The 17,302-nt window shown below is 40.8% G+C and overlaps 2 protein-coding genes and 1 long non-coding RNA gene across 4 annotated transcripts in view; 1 reads left to right on the top strand and 2 right to left on the bottom strand.

Annotated features, from left to right (window-relative positions):
* dxo (decapping exoribonuclease) overlaps nucleotides 1-2,715 on the top strand; it is a 30,438-nt gene extending 27,723 nt beyond the window's left edge. For both annotated transcript variants that reach the window (XM_084677524.1, XM_084677525.1), the window contains exons 5-7: nucleotides 1,721-1,856; nucleotides 2,016-2,110; nucleotides 2,223-2,715. In XM_084677524.1, coding sequence (XP_084533650.1) covers nucleotides 1,721-1,856; nucleotides 2,016-2,110; nucleotides 2,223-2,361 — 370 coding nt within the window. In that variant the 3' untranslated portion in view covers nucleotides 2,362-2,715. The remainder of the gene's footprint in view (nucleotides 1-1,720; nucleotides 1,857-2,015; nucleotides 2,111-2,222) is intronic.
* A 3,624-nt stretch (nucleotides 2,716-6,339) lies between these two features.
* Nucleotides 6,340-9,151, bottom strand: slc25a17l (solute carrier family 25 member 17-like). The gene is made up of 9 exons (XM_084677526.1): nucleotides 8,823-9,151; nucleotides 8,610-8,670; nucleotides 8,346-8,412; nucleotides 7,928-8,076; nucleotides 7,631-7,747; nucleotides 7,371-7,516; nucleotides 7,013-7,108; nucleotides 6,753-6,835; nucleotides 6,340-6,588 (listed from the first exon to the last, which is right to left on the bottom strand). Exons 1-9 carry the CDS (start codon nucleotides 8,895-8,897, stop codon nucleotides 6,441-6,443), a joined length of 942 nt encoding a protein of 313 aa, XP_084533652.1. The 5' UTR covers nucleotides 8,898-9,151; the 3' UTR covers nucleotides 6,340-6,440.
* A 4,154-nt stretch (nucleotides 9,152-13,305) lies between these two features.
* On the bottom strand, nucleotides 13,306-16,344 carry LOC146253631 (uncharacterized). The gene is made up of 4 exons (XR_014731646.1): nucleotides 16,153-16,344; nucleotides 15,331-15,712; nucleotides 14,853-15,014; nucleotides 13,306-14,350 (listed from the first exon to the last, which is right to left on the bottom strand). It is a non-coding gene; the product is annotated as an uncharacterized LOC146253631 (long non-coding RNA).
* Nucleotides 16,345-17,302: the final 958 nt, after the last annotated feature.

Consider the following 17,302-nt stretch of genomic DNA (forward strand, 5'->3'; position numbering starts at 1 on the left):
CTAGGCTAACTGCTTTACTACAAGGCAGCTGCAGAAACGCCACAAGTGAGGCCTATTTGCTCATTTTACTTTGTGATATGACACACAATTGTGATGTGTAATGTACACTATAAGCTGATATTATTAAGGAAGTACATCTACATTCGGAAACAGTAGTCTACTATTTCACTGAAGCATTAGCATCATGACATTAGCCTCTGTTGCCCGGGCAACACATACTGCAGCGGTCTATGATGCATCTGTTTTCAATCGTTAAAATAACCATTCCTCATAAATACATTTTTGTTGTAGGATTTATTATGATTTATTATATTAGATTACAAGTAAACGGTTTGTGGGGGAAATTGTCATTACCTGTGGCTTCAAACCAATGTAGCTCACTGCAACGCTGTACATGAGACACACTAGTCTAGTAGGTAGACTAACAAAAATATCTCCGCACAGCTGTTTAGGAAGTCTAAAGCCCAATTTATACGGCGACATAAGTATAAATTAGGCTTTAAAGCCCAATTTATACTTAGGTCGCAGACACTTTTGAAAAGGTCGCCAACAGAAATAGCGTCACGGTCAACACTTTTAACCGTCGCTTCAAAGTGTCGCCTACCAGGAGAAATTTCTACTGGCGCTAATGTCGTCACATAGTGTCGCGCAAGTGTGATTGGCTAGATAGACGGCACGCGTCGTTGACTGCATTGTTTTGAATTTTCAGTGAACGCTCAACAGCTGTTTAAGATGGAAGGAATAAAGGAGAGATTGGCAGAGCAAGTTAGAACATATCCACACCTTTATAATGCCTCTCAAAATTAGCTACAGCCATTTTCTCCGATCGATCACCTAGGCTACAAAGCGTAAACAATGTAACCATAGCTATGTGTTTGCCGAAGTATAAATGTAGCAGCCTGAGCGAAACTTTTTTTTTTTCGTCGGTGACCATTTCAAAAGTGTCGGCGACATAAGTATAAATTAGGCTTTAGAGAGCCCTTCTACTCCAGGCATCATTTATGATACTGTTTTGGAATTGCTCCTCCTTGATTTCAAGAATAAACAGATAAAGACAAATTCTTCTGACTTCAGACATTCAATCATAGAAAATTCCACCACAGCGATGGTTAAAAGTGTCGACTGTGACGTAATTTCTGTCGGCGACCTTTTCAAAAGTGTCTGCGACCTAAGTATAAATTGGGCTTAACGGCGACAGAACATGATCGGCACTACTAGTATCCTTACTTAAATCAAAAGTATAGTAGTAGGTGAAACTATCTGACTAGTGAATACTAATCCGGACTCCATTGCCACAGCCTAAACTTTGTCAATCTGTTCATGAAAATAGTTAATTTCAGCCTAAACCGTACAACGGAACATTAATTCGAATTCAACCAACGCAATCGCTACCAAGACGAACACAGTCTAGTACTGCAGCTTCTCCACACAGGGCTATATCGCATTTTGCGTTGTTACTGACAATGATCGCTACCACTGAGCTTTTTATGAATGATGGATTTTCCCCTAATTAAATGTCAAGCTTATTTACGTTTTTGGGGGCATATTTTCAGTTAGCAGATGGTACTATTTGAATCGCGATTCAAACCCGAAGGCAGCACAAGGGTTAATCAACCTTAAATCCAATCATAGTCTTGTTTGGATGGTGAGGGTGCAAAGTAGCACTGAGGTCAGAAGCTCTAGACAACATTGATGTTTCCTCTCTGTAAACTTCTTCTAGGTTCAAACTGCTGAAGTGGTGGGCCCAGTCTTTTCTCCCCGGCGTCCCGAGGATCGTAGCTGGTTTCCGTGATCAGGAAGGAGTGGTTGTGTCGGTAGAGACTTACCATATCTCTAAGATATCCCAGCTAATCAAGGTGGGAATTGGGGGGGGGGGGTCATTTTGGAAGATAAGTTTGTGGTTGTATTTGTAGTTCATGCGTCTGCAGTATGTGTTTGCATGTTCGAGTGTCACTCCGGCACGTTTATTCCTCTGAATTACAGTTTAAAGGGCTCATTTGTTCGTCCCTATACAGAATGAATACAATTGCTGGAAGCCTACAGTCTGCATGAATTTCTGCTCTGATTTCCTGTCCTTTGTGAAGAGTGTTGTAAGAGAAGACAATCCCAGGTGAGAGTATTGAGTGTTAGAACCATGGCATGAGTGGTGTGAATTTAGGTAAACATACCCATGATATTAACACTGAGTTCCCCTGTCTTGTTTTACAAATGTATTCTTTTAGGGTGGTGTACCTGTTTTCATGGGATCCCCATAAAGATGTGACATTCACTATCCACAGAGACTCTCACTATTCCTTTCTGCCTGACTGGTATGTGAGGGAACTGACCAAGACACACCACCATGCCCAATCTCAGTCTTGATTCACTTCTAAGCTTTGGCAATTGAGGTAAACGAGAAAGACAAGAACTGTAGACTCCTTAACTCCCATTTGAAAACTTGATGAACTTCCATTTTCTTTGGGTGGATGGCTGTTTTTCTATTCTAGTGCAGACCAATTTCTGAGTTAGAGCCCCGATCTTTGTGTTTTTAACACTTTGTTTTTCTTTTTCTGACAAGTGTATGCCTTTCCTGAATGATGTATGTTCATCGAGTTAAATATGTATAATAATGTTTTATATTTATATTACAAAAAGCACCATGTGACAAATTTTATTCCAATAGAAACCCTTTACTGTTCCCAGGATATATTAATAAAGTTCAAGTTACTCTATAAATCTCTTCCACTACATTTAAATACATTGAACTGTGCACTGAAAATCTAAATAAAGGCATGACTTCAAGTTAGTGTTAGTATTGCATCAGACTTTATATGTAAAGTCAGTATTGTGTGTTTAAGTAACCAAACCACATAAACTGAGTAGGCCAACCGAAATACATTATTGTACTATGATGTACAGGCAGGCAGATGTGAAGGCAGCAAATTAGCTTTTCTACATAAAAGGTCCAGAGGAAAGGAGGTGGTCTCTAAATGAGATCATTCTAACATCTATGGTGGTACACGCTGAAGTGCAAAAGTTCAGGTCTCACGAACCATGTTTTTTCCATTTGGAGGTACTCCACACAAACATTGCTGAAAACAGCTTTGACTAATGTTTTGTGTAGTAATGTTAATGTGCAGTAATACCTTCTAAAATTATGAATGCCCCTACAGTTATTGTAGATTTTGTTTGCAGATTGCAGTCAACTGTCTCGGTAATGCATCTGCTTGCAAAACTGAATACATTTTAAAGATTTTTTTCATTTAAAAAAAAAAGTTGTCTGTCACTGTACCAATATTGAAACATAATTAGCTTCATGATATCCATGTCTAAGTTAAAGGTCACATGACATGAAAACTTCATTTTAGGAGGTTATTTAACATTAATATGAGTTCCCCGAGCCTGCCTTTGGTCCCCCAGTGGCTAGAATTTTCGATAGGTGTAAACCAAGCCCTGGGTGTTCTTCTCCGCCTTTGACAAATGAAGGCTCAATTGCTCTGTTTGAAAATCTTCTCCTAGTGACGTAGATAGGAGCAAGGTTACCTCCCCTCACTCTCCTTTGCCCGCCCAGATCATCTGGCCCGACCATGAGAAACTGAGCTACCACTGTGCAAGGGCAAGTGTGATATCGTTTTTTCCTGGAAAGACATCATGGCGAGCAAACAAACGAAGCATAACAGTTGCTCAATGCTTGGATGTACAAATCAAAAGTATTTTTTAGTTCCTTCATCCAAGCTTCTGCACAACCAGTCGGCTATCTTAATTTTTTTTTCGCTGGAAATGCGCTGACACAACTTCCCAATGTTTTGTATGTCTGCGCCAAACATTTCAGCCACTACTGTTTCCTCAACTTGAGCCAATACAAAGCTGGCCTTCCTGAAATTAAATTCTGGAACATTACTAACTCTCTTTGGTCAAGCTACAAACCTTGGACAAGTAAGTTAACCAATGCTTTATCATTTTGTTGCTTTACTGTATATGGTTACCTAGCTTGCTATCCTTAGAATGTGTCTGTAACATTAGCTCTGCAGCTAACAGCTGAATTACTGATGCGCTGTAACGCGAGTGTTGTACCAGAGCCTGTTTAAGGAGAGCCTTGCCACTCCCTATTAAGCCTCATTGTACCGAATTTTGCTGCAGTTCCACCAAAGTTCCACTGGGGGTGATCGCGAGCGAGTGCATGTTGAATGGGAGTCTATGGAGCTAAACGGCTAAATTTGTCTCTTTCGCCTGATTGTCGTTGAGAAATCTCAGATTTGATTGTAGTTTTTACATGTTCAACATGGATTATAGGTCGAAAGTTGAATGAACGAGTACTTATGTCCTTTTGATTTGTTACAGGGTGAGTCGTTGTTGCCCATAACACGCTAGCATTCTGCTAATGAATGCTGATTGGTTAGTGAAGGACTGATACGACCAGAGCTCCCGCTTGATGGCATCCGAAGCGGAATCAGAATGTCAGAGCATTAGCAACATTAGCAACAACATTAGCAAGCCAAAACTCTTTCTAGCATGTGTATTGACAGGGAGAGCCTAACCTGTCAGCTGTGTTGTCGATGCCCTGAGAGAAAAAAGTAAGTGACCAGAGCTTGCCGTAAAGCAGTAGCTCTGGTCGTACGATGTGTATGACGTCAATGACATTTTCAAAAGCTTTTTAGAACAGAAAGGCAACTTTAAAACAATCTAAAACCCAGCAGTGTGTATTATTTGCCTCCCCTTTCGAATTCAGAATTCAAATTACTAGACACAAAATTATATCCTGAGAAAAGTGGATTTTGAGGGGTGCCGCTCCATAGACCTCCATTCATTCTGCACTCGCTCGTTAGCGCCCTCACATGGAACTTCAACCAGTTCAGAACCCGGAAGTTTCCCGAGAGTGGCAGTTCTCTCTATATTAGACATTCTCTGGTTGTACACTTCTTTGCTGTTTGGATAACCGTTCTGCTGTTGGTGTTATGGCGCGCGATATCCGCCTTTCTCCTCATTGAAATGACTGAGTGTGCACCTCTGCAAACCAGGGTGATCAGATGAGAATGGCTAAATTCGAGGGATCTTACAGCAACGGGGGCTACGAGCCATTGCGATACATCCTTTGTAAACATTAGCGCATGTTGCCGCCCCTCTCCTCCTCATTAGCATTTAAAGCTACAGACACAGAAACAGCGCGTTTTGAGGAAAGCTCATTGTGGGACTGCTCAGTGGCTGTAATTATGCACCAAGGCTGAATTTCGGAAAATATACTTCAGATAGAGTAATAGGGAACCACTAAGGCCTATATAAAAGCATCCAAAAACAGCATATCATGTGACCTTTAAAACTGGAAAACTGACATCAAAAGTGTAAATTGCATTGTTAAATGTGCAAATAGGAATGGGTTCAAAACACAAAAGGCAACACAAAGTTAAAGAGGAGAGCACCTATAGAATCCTCTTGGTCCTTCATTGCAGCTTGCATGTCTCATTTATCATCTCCTGTGTCAATAGGAGAGAAACTATTGTTTGATCCAGCTGTCTGTTTAGCACATAGGCACCAAATTTGTCATGGCTGGTTGATAAATTGGACTTCCTTCTAAATAGGGTTGCATTCCTCTGGAGGGGGCTGACAGTGATCTGAACTGCTGGGCATTGCTGCAGGAACTAGGGGTGCTGCAGCACCCCCTGCTGACAGCACGAGAATATGAATTGAAAATCCACCACCGCGGCACCGCCCCGCAACATTAAGCCCCCCCAGCACCCCCTGATAAAATATGTTCCCATGGCTATGCCGCTGTACAATGTACCAAAGTATACTGTGCTTAAGATGCAATGCTGTGGATGGTGGAAATGAACATGAAACTGCCTCTGTCACTCATCCACCTTCTTGGCTCTGTATATTTAAAACAAGGTCAAGTGCACGTGCAAGTTAAATCTAATGTTAGACAACCAACATCAATGACTAGTTATGCCACCTAAATAAGCTTATGAGGTTTAAAGTGTAGCCAGCACCTTTCAAGTATAATGTAACAAATCTATCTTCACAGAAATACTGGCTTACTTAATGCATACTAGCACACTGTTCATCTAACTCGAGGATTCCCACCACCCATCCACCAACAATGTTATATCAATCTAGATAATATAGTCAGATTTGCTGATGAGGGCAGAGCAGTGAAAACCAATGCAGTCAGAAAAGCTGTGAGTCACAGAGAGAGGTAGTGGGAGTGGAAACTGTCGGGGCTGAATCTTGTTGTGAAGGTTGGGCTGAAGGTTGTTTCTCAAGCCTTTCCCCCCTCAACTCTTTCCCATTAAGCACCTCTCACATTCCACAAAGGGAAAAGATGTAAGGAATCACGCAAAGACTTTTGAGACCCACCGCATCTGATAGATTCTGTCTGATGATTTATGATAACTTATGAAAGACTTCAACGGTAAAAAATGCTAGTCCTGAATCAAAACACCTGAAAATGACCTGTCAGATAAGTCTCAGTGCTTCAGTTTCTTATTCAGGCCCATGACTTTGAAGGTGACTGCTGTAATCTTCTCGTACACTACGAACATTAGAGCAGCTGTTAGGACAGTCTGAAGGAGCTTGGCCTCCAGGCCTTTGTACAGGCCCAGCACTCCATGTCTCCTGCAAAAACAGAACAGACATCCTCAACACCCAGCAGTAATGTACTATGCCACTCAAGACCATGCCAAAAGCTCTATTCACAATCACTGATTCTTTGTAATCATAACCATGTCAGATTGCTGCCACTTTGAAAGGTAGGCAAGAGTTCAGTGAGTATTACTCACTCGATTCTGTCCATGAGGAGGAAGATAACCTTTCTGAGACTTCCAAATACACCACCCTTGCCTTCAGCTTTGAACTGGCCAAACTAAGGTGGAACAGAGAGCCTCTGAATATGTTAATGGATGATTAATCATTATTATACATTTACATTACATTATTAATTGCGTGTGTGTGTATATAGATAGATATAGATATAAGAATAAAACTTGACACCATTGAATGGAGACCGGACTGTATGTTGTGTGAATGCATGTCTGTTTACCCTTAGAATAGCCTGGACTGTCTGCAGGGGATATGTTGCTGTTGTAGCAATAGCCTTGGCAAGTGCTCCAATGAGAAAGATCTCGGCAGAAGAAATCTGTATGTAGACCAAACAATGGTGTTGTTATCTTTAAGCCTGACATTGACTGAATTACCTTCTACAAAACGTTCTTGAGAACTTTTCTCTATGTCCCCATCTCTCTGTTCTTTCCTCTTGCTATTTGTGTGTTCTAAGCAACCTAATTTGACAGATGAAGGAACAGTATGAAACCATCTTATCAATTCAACAGAAACAAGGTCAAAGAAGCAGACAGGTAATGCGACAAAAGCTCTCCTAGTATTAGAACACAGCCACTCACCCTCCTCCCTCCTTGGCCAGCCCTCCTCTTCATGGTCTCATAGAACATGAACTGCATGGCAGGATTGAACACCAGAACCAGAGAAGGCAGGATACCATTCCAAAGCGTCCCCACTCCCTCTTTGGCTATGATCTGAGAAAAAGCATCTGGAGAGATGTTTCAATTATTTTCTCTCTGGGACAGAAAACAGACAAAACTACACAGATTATCTGTATCTTGAACTACATAGGAGACCAATAGAGTTGGCCACAGACACACACCAAATATGCCCTTGTAGTGGGTTTGATTCAGGTCTTCATTCCTAAACTTTGCCCCCTGTAGCTTCAGCCGAGTGTTGACCACCCACATGGGTGTGGTCAGGATCACGTTCCCAGCACCTAAGGAGGTAGCTGTAATTAGGCGACATTTATTTTCCTTCAAATGCTAATTGCCTCATTTAACCACAACTCTAAAGAAATGAGATAACGGTAGTATACGTGGAGCCAAGAAGGACCACTTATCAAGAGAAGGTCTGGATAACACTGAAATGATGGTCATGAACTTCAGGGTGTTCTCACCTGATATAAAGCCCATAAGCAGGTCTTTGCTCGGTCTGGACTTGCCTGACACCATCAGTTTCTTAAGTGTGTTGAAGGTGTAGAAGTAGACAAAGTTTGAGCAGCACAGGCTGGAGATAACAGGGAACCAGCCTCTGTACAAAGACAACCTGATGCAGAAAAGAGGATAGTCCTTATCTGATCAATCTTATTTTAGCCTTATAAACATTAATTGAGTTGTTTTAACTCCAAAGCTTATAGAAAAAAAATCTTAACACAGCAGCACAATCAAGGCCATGTACACGTTTGTAAAAACCAATATTACTGTTGATAGATTAAATCAAATGGAGGTAATTGGATTATGGTGGGGTGTTGTGAAGAGTAACTCAGCGGACTGAATTTTTGTGCTCCATGTTTACTACTTAAGTAGGCAACTTACACGCCTTCTTCCTTTGCTATTTCAACCAGAATTACGGGGGTGGTTTGGGCCTTCCGACTATCATCCACTGAAAGATGAAATAAGAGAAAAGGGAGCATGGCTTCCTATTTAATTTCACTTATTAAATATTAGTAATACATTCGAACCTGCTGCATGTCGGCCGTCCACCAAAACTAGAAAATCTAGAATAGATTGTTCTTTGAGACCTTCGTTCAGAGTCCAATTCGCAAGCAGTCAAGCCAGGCCTATGCTCATTGTACCCACCCTGCAGTCTGATCCTGGCTGTGTCCAAAGGAAAGAAGACTGTCATCGCTGTCATGCTACCCTAGAAACAAATGCATTCTGCAGTCTGAGTTATTTGTGTTGTCTTGGGTAGTGTGTCATGGGTAGTGAGTTCGGCTTGGCCTTAGGTAACATATATCTTAAGGTAAATAAACATAAAATAAGACATTACATTTATGTTTAACTATTTCTTACCACTGCACCAGCCACGGCATGCACCAACGTCTCATAGGACAAAAGGCCCATAGCCGAACCACCGTTGTTGGACATTTCTTGATGTAAGATCGTGGACTGTCAAATGAAATCAAACACCGGAACAACGACTGCCAAAGCTGCCCGTCAAATAAAGGGTTGTCCTGCGTGCGACTTAGTTAACGGTATTGTCTAACTATAGTATAACTAAGTATAGTCTAAACCGACATTGCGAAAGAAGGTGGGCTTTGACACAACAATCAACAAGTCCAGTTGTGTGTGCGCACTAGCTCAGACTCAACCATTGAGTTGAGGTATAACGTGGTCCCAGTTCTTGGGACACCACCGGATAGAAAATCAGGAAATGACGTACTCGAATTAAGAGCGTTCATTGACATAATGGCAGGTTAACCACCACTGTTGATTAATGGGTACATAAAGCACTCAAGATATGTATATTATTCAAGAAATCTCAAAATGGTGTCTCAAAATGGTGTTTAAGACCAGTTTTTGACGTTTTTTGTGTTAGCATTAGCATATTAGCGCAATTCGGCAATGACGTCAGGTTGGGGAGTCGTGGAGGAGAGTAGCCTCAGTCTACTACTCTGGAACTATGGTGACTGACTGGGATGAAGAAGAGGTGGCAAGAACGACTAATGTAGGCTATATGATGGCCCGCAGCCGTATAATTTTGAACCAAGTCGACCTTATGGCCGTCAAAGCCAATTAAATGGATTGTTCATTGTACGAGGAGAATGACGACACCTGGACGCTCGTCTATGAACAGCAGTGCACATATACTATTTATTTTGACTGTCAGTGAATAGCACCGAGTGGAAGTCAACGTTTTCTTTATATCTAGTGATCATTCAGGGCCTGACATTAACTTTTTGAGGCACTACACTAAGTAGCCTACATAAGTTCCACTTTTTCATGCACAGGTCCGGGTAAAGATTGTGCCTTTGACCAACGAAGATGAGCTGTAATAATATACAAATGATAACAATTGAGGTGTTATAAAAATCGTATTTGTTACATTAAACATTTACACAATTTCTGCAGAATAAAACTTACGTAATACGTACTGTATTGCATCATCATCCCAATATCTCTAGCTACAGACCGTGCAGCTAATTTGATAACTAACACTTGAACGGGGGCTTATTACTTGAAAGAGGAATTTTAGACTGCGTCTTCTCAGTTACTTTGTATGTGCTTTGAAATACTGTGACTTGCTAAAGTGGCAAATGGCTAGAACATAACATTTTATAATAATAATCAGTCAACCAAACAGCTGCAAGACCCAGTGAAATGTTAGCATCAATGTCTATAGCATCGCTAAAGAGGAGAGAGGGTATAATTTCTGGGGAAATTGTAGTGTGTGCTTGCTTGCGTCGGTTGCAAATGGGTCCGTTTATTATGAAACAAGCCGAACCCCCTTTGATACATAGGCTACAAGCTATTCTAATATCGAACGCCAACTGTGCCAAAACGTGTGAAATCACGTTCGTATACACACGTCAATTTTTGACGTGTACAGACGTCAATTCTGTACACGTCCGTTTTTGACGTCTGTACACGTTTTGACGTCTGTACACGGCCGTTTTTGACGTCAGTACACGTTTGAAATTGGGTGCTACCACTTCATTTTTTTCTGAGGGGAAACCAGATAACGATTATTGCAAAAGTGAAAACCTGTCCACACTCAAACAATCTTGATTGAATTAAGGTTAAGAAATAGGCTCATATAAATTGGCAGTGACATTATCAACAACTGTAGGCTATTTTGTAAGTTACAGAAAAAATTATTACGTTTGTATACTATATCATATTCACATTTCGAAAAAGGTATACATTTAAGTTCGTTAAAATGCCCACTAGATGGCAGTGTGATTGCAATTATAGTAAGGGCAGAGCCTCTGGTCAATGTGATGGGTATAGCCAAGGATAAATTGTGGCGCAACAGCAAGCAAAATAATATTACAATAAAACAGGTTAGGAATACACAGGGTTGAAGACAGCTGGACAGTCCACAGAGAAGCCTTATTCAAGAAATAAAACACGTAATACCCATGGCAATATACAAGTAATATCCAACACAGGAAATGTAAAAAATACTTTTAATGTAACTGAGAGTAAATGAAAATGTACAGGGTCTGTTTTTTTCTCCCCTGGATAGGGATGGGAACTTATCAGTAGTAGTGGTTCCCAACCTTGGTCCTCATGGCACCCTGTCCTGCATGTTTGAGATGTTTCCCTGCTACAACACACCTGATTCAAATGAATGGTTATAAGCAGGCTTCTGCAGAGCTGGCCCATTAATTTGAATCATGTGTGTTGGAGCAGGGAAACATCTCAAACATGCAGGACAGGTCTATACAGGATACAGACTTGTGTTATGCTGGGTACACACAAAAATATTTTTTAAATCTTTTAAGATTTTTTAAATGTGAGACCACAAACATGAGGACAAGAAAATCCTAAATGTAACCTTTTTGATCCTATAGTGTGTGGTGTTTGTCCTTGGGGTTCCCCTCACACATCATGATTTCGGAGCGGCTCTGACTTTCTTCCGAGCAAGTTCGGCCACTCTTAACACACCTCACATCAAGGGAAAATCTGATAAAATAATCTGTAGATAATCGAGACATAACCTAGGATTGTCGGAAGGGGGAAATTGGCCCCCAATGTTTGTGGTCTCTCACGGTTTGAAAATCTTATAAGATTTTAAAAATCGTATAGTGTGTCCCCAGCATTAGTCAGAGCATGTTTGAACAGCGTTGTAAATTAGTGGAGCAAGGAACAGAGTGCCATTAATTAAACCTGAGCAACGAGTGCACATTATTAATGGCCCAGATAATGTGATCAGATTTAATCTCCATGCCGCTATGTTGCATTGCCTGAGCAGCACCTTTGGCCAGATATCTGGTGCATTCCTTTGCCTATTTGGTAGGCTATTGAATGTTTGAATCCCCTCTGACCATACATGGGGCATAGCGCACACATTTCTTTTTTCACTCATACTTAGGTGGTTGTAAAGTTTCAGCATAATACTTTTTCATGCCAAAACTAATCTTTAATAAATATGTATGACCTTTCATTCATTATTTACAATCTCTTTGCATGCTCTGCGCTTGAGTCATTATAGGCTATGGTTGCATTCATCCCTGTTCCCAAGTCGAGGTGCATCATTTTTGTAAAATAAATGACACTGAATAGTTTGCCATGAAATGCTTGTTTTGTTGACTACAAAAACAAATTTTAGGCTTATGTGTAGGCTTCAGAGTCACATATTTATGGATAAAGTTGAACACATTGTTTATGAAATGTCTAAAGTTGGCCAATTTAGATTATGTAGGCCTACCTTAATATTCTAACCCAAGGGGGTTAGTATAGCCTATTATGCAGCGTATATAATGCACTGTATATTTAAACATCAGTTCTCTGCTTTTTGTTTTTTAGTGTCGGAGGCCGAACACACCACAATACAAGGCTACAGCAAAATATAGGCTATTGACTTGACTAGGAATTAATTAGCCTACGCACTATAGAGGCTTAATTATTATTATTATTATAACATGTATATATTACATATTTCCAGTACAGCTAGAGCTTGCCTTTCTCTACCCAGAAGATGGACTGGCCAGGTTCCCAAATGCAAACACGTGCGCACTGGTGCTATACTTACCTGTGGGTGAGACTTATGACACCTTTAAAAGGTGTAGCTTGGAATAGGTAAGAATAGGTTCTGCAGATCAGTTTGGGGACGACTAAATGTAGTCATGAATTAATTTTATTTTACATGAACACGTGTTTTGTTCTGTAAATGTATGGATTTCAAAGGCGCGATACTCATCTTCGAATGTTATGTATGTGATCTGCTGATCCGTTGGGAGGGCTGAATATTGTTTGTCCTACATGTATCCTATTTTCAGTTACATAATGCAATAACATTAAACACACAAAATTGTATATGGTCTGCTCATCTTTTACATTGACATGATTGAGACTGGTTACTCATTCCAAGGCCTATTGACAATGTGATTACAACAGTTAAATTATGTGTGTGTGAACTGTATTTAAGAAAGGACATTGAGGACCTGATCAGTTCCCAAACTGTCTATCTCTACCCAAACAATTTGTGTGTTGCCTGAGGTGTTCCAACTGTTCGTCACTTGGTTAAAATTGGTTTAGGGGAACCACAACTCTTTGTAGCCAGTCAAAGGCAAGTGCAGCCGCCCCTTGGTCAGCCACCCCCTGGAACTGGCTGCTCCAAATATACCTTGGATACCAGTGTGATGTTGCAACTATTGTGTAAGACAACCTTGCACAAAAATTTGATATGGTGACATGTATCTGGCAGTCCTCAGGTCACGTTTTATACAAGGCAGGTAAACAAAGTGAAGAGCCCAAAGATGCCTTTCGTTGTTGGCAATAATGATTCCTTCATTTTCTATATAGATATGTAAACAAGGAGTGTTAGACATCAGTTTCAAGTCTTATTGTCAGGTACACAGAACACCACAAAGTCAGACTGGGCACTGACATTTTTGGGACAAGACAATGCAAAGCAACCAGGCATTACATGATAAGTACTTAGATTACATCTATGATAAGCTAAAATAATGAATAATAAGAAAGAAAGATAAATTATAAGCCTCCTAAATATACAAAATAGTATACAATATATTAGACCTCTAATACAGATAATGACTAACCTTAGACAAGTGGGGTACAGTTAGTGCAATATTGCTGATAGTGCAACCAGTAACTGAAAGTGACAGGGTGTAAAGTGACTAGTGAGAAATACATCAATGTAAAGTGGCTAGTGAGAAATGTCCATGTAAATGTTCATTCAGAAGCCTGCTGGCCCTTGGATAAAAACTGTTGTCCAGAAGGCAGCGGGGTAGAGACTGAAAGATGGGTGGTAGCAGTCTTTTAGAATCCTGCCAGCTGTCCTGAGAAATTGTGTGTGGTAGGTGTCCTGTAGGGCTGGGAGCTTCCTGTCGATGATAAACTCAGCAGACCTGACCACACTACGTAGGACCTTGCGTTTTTTTGTCACAGTCTTTCAATGCGTTGATTATGACTGCTCCCTCGGGTTGATCCTCGGAAGACATCCAGGAAGAGACAAATGGCGTTGTTTTCCCCTCCATAGTCACATCTGACTCTGGATGGGACACCAAACTGGGCGACTGCTTCCGAAAACAGGTCCATTACAATGTCACTTTTGTTGTTGTTTGTAAGCCTTCAGGAAAACCACCAGTCGGCTGAACCCATCGATTCCTCCATGGCAGGGGTGTTCAATCCTGGTCCTCGAGAGCCCCTGTCCTGCATGTTTTAGATGTTTCCCCGGCTCCAGCACACCTGATTCAAATGAATGGGTCGTTATCAAGCTCTGTGCAAGCCGGGTAACGACCATTCATTTGAATCAGGTGTGCTGGAGCCGGGGAAACATCTAAAACATGCAGGACAGTGGCTCTCGAGGACCAGGATTGAACACCCCTGCTCCATGGAATAAAATCCTCCACCTAAGAGATGAAGGAAGGGAAAATAAGATTTCACTTGCACATCTTATTTTATAAATAACAAACAAAATATGAATGGCTTGAATTCAGCTAAAATTATTTGTATACATTTCTGTGCAACATGTTGGGCATTTAACAGAAAGAAAAGTCCTAACCTCTATTGCAGTGGTTCTCAACCCTGGTCCTCAAGTACCTCCTGTCCTGCACGTTTTAGATATTTCCCTGTTCCAACACACCTGATTCAAATGAATGGTCGTTAGCAGGCTTCTGCATAACTAGATAACACCCCTTCATTTGAATCAGGTGTGTTGGAGCAGGGAAACATCTCAAACATGCAGGGCGGGGGGTACTTGAGGACCAGGGTTGAGAACCACTGCTCTATTTCATTTATGTGAAGCTGAAAATCGTATTTTAAATTCAAAACTCATAAAATAATCAGCTTGTCATTGGCGAGGGACACAGTTAGGGGCAAATTAACAAAATCACAGTAAAACAATCCACGTACTTTGAGCTTGTGGTTGCCATCAAGATGCCACAGCGAATTTGACCCTGCCACTCGATATGTTCTCCTCCGAAGCCTGTGGGACATACTCCGAATAGCAGCACCTTCAGATCAAGTGCATCATCTGGTCTGTGTAGCGACCTCTAAAAGATACATCTGTACTGTCTAAGGAAGACAATGTATACATATTAGAACTTAGATACATTTTTTACATTCATCCCTAGTAGTAACTCTAAACAAAACAATGCGTTTAAGGAACAGAGACAAGACAGCTGTGTGGTACATGCGCATGACAGGTTTTTTTCTCCAAAGATATGGGATATGAAAGAGTTCTATCACAGTATCAATTTATTTGTGAAATGTATAGAATGGGTAATTCTGCAGTGTTTCATGTGCTTTGTAAATAAACAAAATAATTGTGTAGGGCTCAGTGAGAAAGGGGTCAGATTATTCAAATACTAGTCCTTCAATTGACACATACCTTAACCGTCGGTTCACTGTTCTTCTTGAGACACAAGATCTCCGCAATCTGTTTAGCAGAGAAGTTAAAGGACAACAACGTCTGCAACTGCTCTTGGGCGATTTGGTTAACCGGCCTTCCTCCAGTCTGTCCTCCCATTCGAGGTACGGTGAAACCAGAATCAACTGCAGTTCAAGAGAAAATGATAGAGGCATCGTGTTTTGAATCTTGCTTCTTCAGATTATGTTTAATCTGACGAGTACATTACCAGGTTGTTGTTGCTGTTGATCGTTGGCTTCCCGAACTAACTCGCTAATAAGCAAAAGCATCTCATCCACCACTCCAGATCGAAGCAGTCGCCCTCTGCTCCAGCGAACGCTCGTCGCCAGGCATTATCTCTAACCTGTTAGCATGACAAAATATATTATTGGTAGGCTAACTACAACACAGCTTGTTTAAACAACTCTGAGATTGCTGGCTTCAGTAACATAACCGCATTCAGTAACGCAATATTCAAAGCCTTGAGGTCTAGTTTAGCGGCGTTCATTTGAGCTGGCTCATTAAAGAGTTAGCAGTACAATTGTGTTGACGAGTGGTAGGCTAACTACAACAAAGCTTGTTAAACAACTCTGAGATTGCTGGCTTCAGTAACATAATAATCGCATTCAGTAACGCAATATTCAAAGCCTTAAGGTCTAGTTTAGCGGCTTTAATTTGATCTTGCTCATTATTACAGAGTTAGCACTACAAGTGTGTTGACGAGAAGTCAAGAGCCCAGGAAAACAGGACTAGCCAAACAGCAGTAACAGTAACTTGGCTTAACGTAGCTAATTGATAGCTTACCTGGTTAGAACGGTCTGTATGGAATCCTGGTCATCTGAAGATAAAAGTCGAGTACATTCTGAAAAAGTCTGGGCACAATTGTTTAAAAAGTTTGTGGTTGTCATTTTCTGAGATTTGCCTCCACCAGAATTCGAAATCACACACAACGTGTTCGTCTTCTTCGTTGGTTCTTTTAATGGCGGTTAGCAAACAATGTATAGGTGCATCATCGCCACCTACTGGACTGGAGTATGATACCGGATAAACCGCACGTGGCTCTCCCCTATGGAACGCCGAGTTAGTCAAAATTAAATCAATAAATAAATAGGTAAATGAATAGATAAATACATACATAAATAAATACGGCTATGAAATAAACTCTGAAATAAAAAGATGGTAATAAATATATAAATATAACATTATATAATTATATAGCTGAATCCATTTACCGACATCAATAAATAAATACATTTATTTATTTAAAAATTACGTTTTTGTAAAGACAACATGTATTTAATTCATGGGACTTTTATTTCCTAATGCCATATTTATTTATTTTTTGAGACTTTTACGCACCACATTTTTTTCCACATGTTCCACACCACATTTATTTCCACTCCACATTTATTTCAGTGCTGTATTTATTTCACATCTCACATGCAAATGAGAGGGGCGTGGTTATCGTCAGACCAACGCAGCAGATAGCTATGCTACCTGTATGGGGGTGACAGTGGCATTGCACTGCCGAAAAGCATACAATGTAGACAAGCTTTGCCCATAATGTCTGTGTCGTCTCTGCCTTTGTATGGGAGTGATGGCGGTGACTTAGTAGCCTACGTGTGGGGACTTGATCTTTGATAGCTATGAGGTTGCGCTGAAGTTACCTTTATAAACATGGCTTTCGCTCGTGTGACGTGGAACTCGTCTGCAAAGCTAACAATCACTGCCAACACTATGTCTTCCTAGGTGGTATGTTGGCTATCACCGGTCTCGAAGTCGGCAACTGTAGGCCAAGTGGCTGGCTATCCGGCTAGCTAGCTGACAAAATAATAAAAGGACGACATCAGTGGCCATTTCAGCTAGAGCTAGCTACTGTAGAGCTAGTAGTGTTGTGCTGTATTGGCACATATGAACAGCCAAACCCGTTTTGTCACTGAATGGTCATTAAAAC

Source organism: Hypomesus nipponensis, chromosome 17 (assembly GCF_054491055.1).
Source record: "Hypomesus nipponensis isolate SF chromosome 17, ASM5449105v1, whole genome shotgun sequence".
Lineage (NCBI taxonomy): Eukaryota > Metazoa > Chordata > Actinopteri > Osmeriformes > Osmeridae > Hypomesus > Hypomesus nipponensis.

Coding starts and splice junctions, on each gene's coding strand:
- slc25a17l (XM_084677526.1), bottom strand. CDS start 8,897: ATGTCCAACAACGGTGGTTCGGCTATGGGCCTTTTGTCCTATGAGACG. Junction 8,413..8,609: donor AGCCAGGATCAGACTGCAGG/GTGGGTACAATG, acceptor TTCATCTTTCAG/TGGATGATAGTCGGAAGGCC. Junction 6,836..7,012: donor CAGTCCAGGCTATTCTAAGG/GTAAACAGACAT, acceptor GTTCCACCTTAG/TTTGGCCAGTTCAAAGCTGA.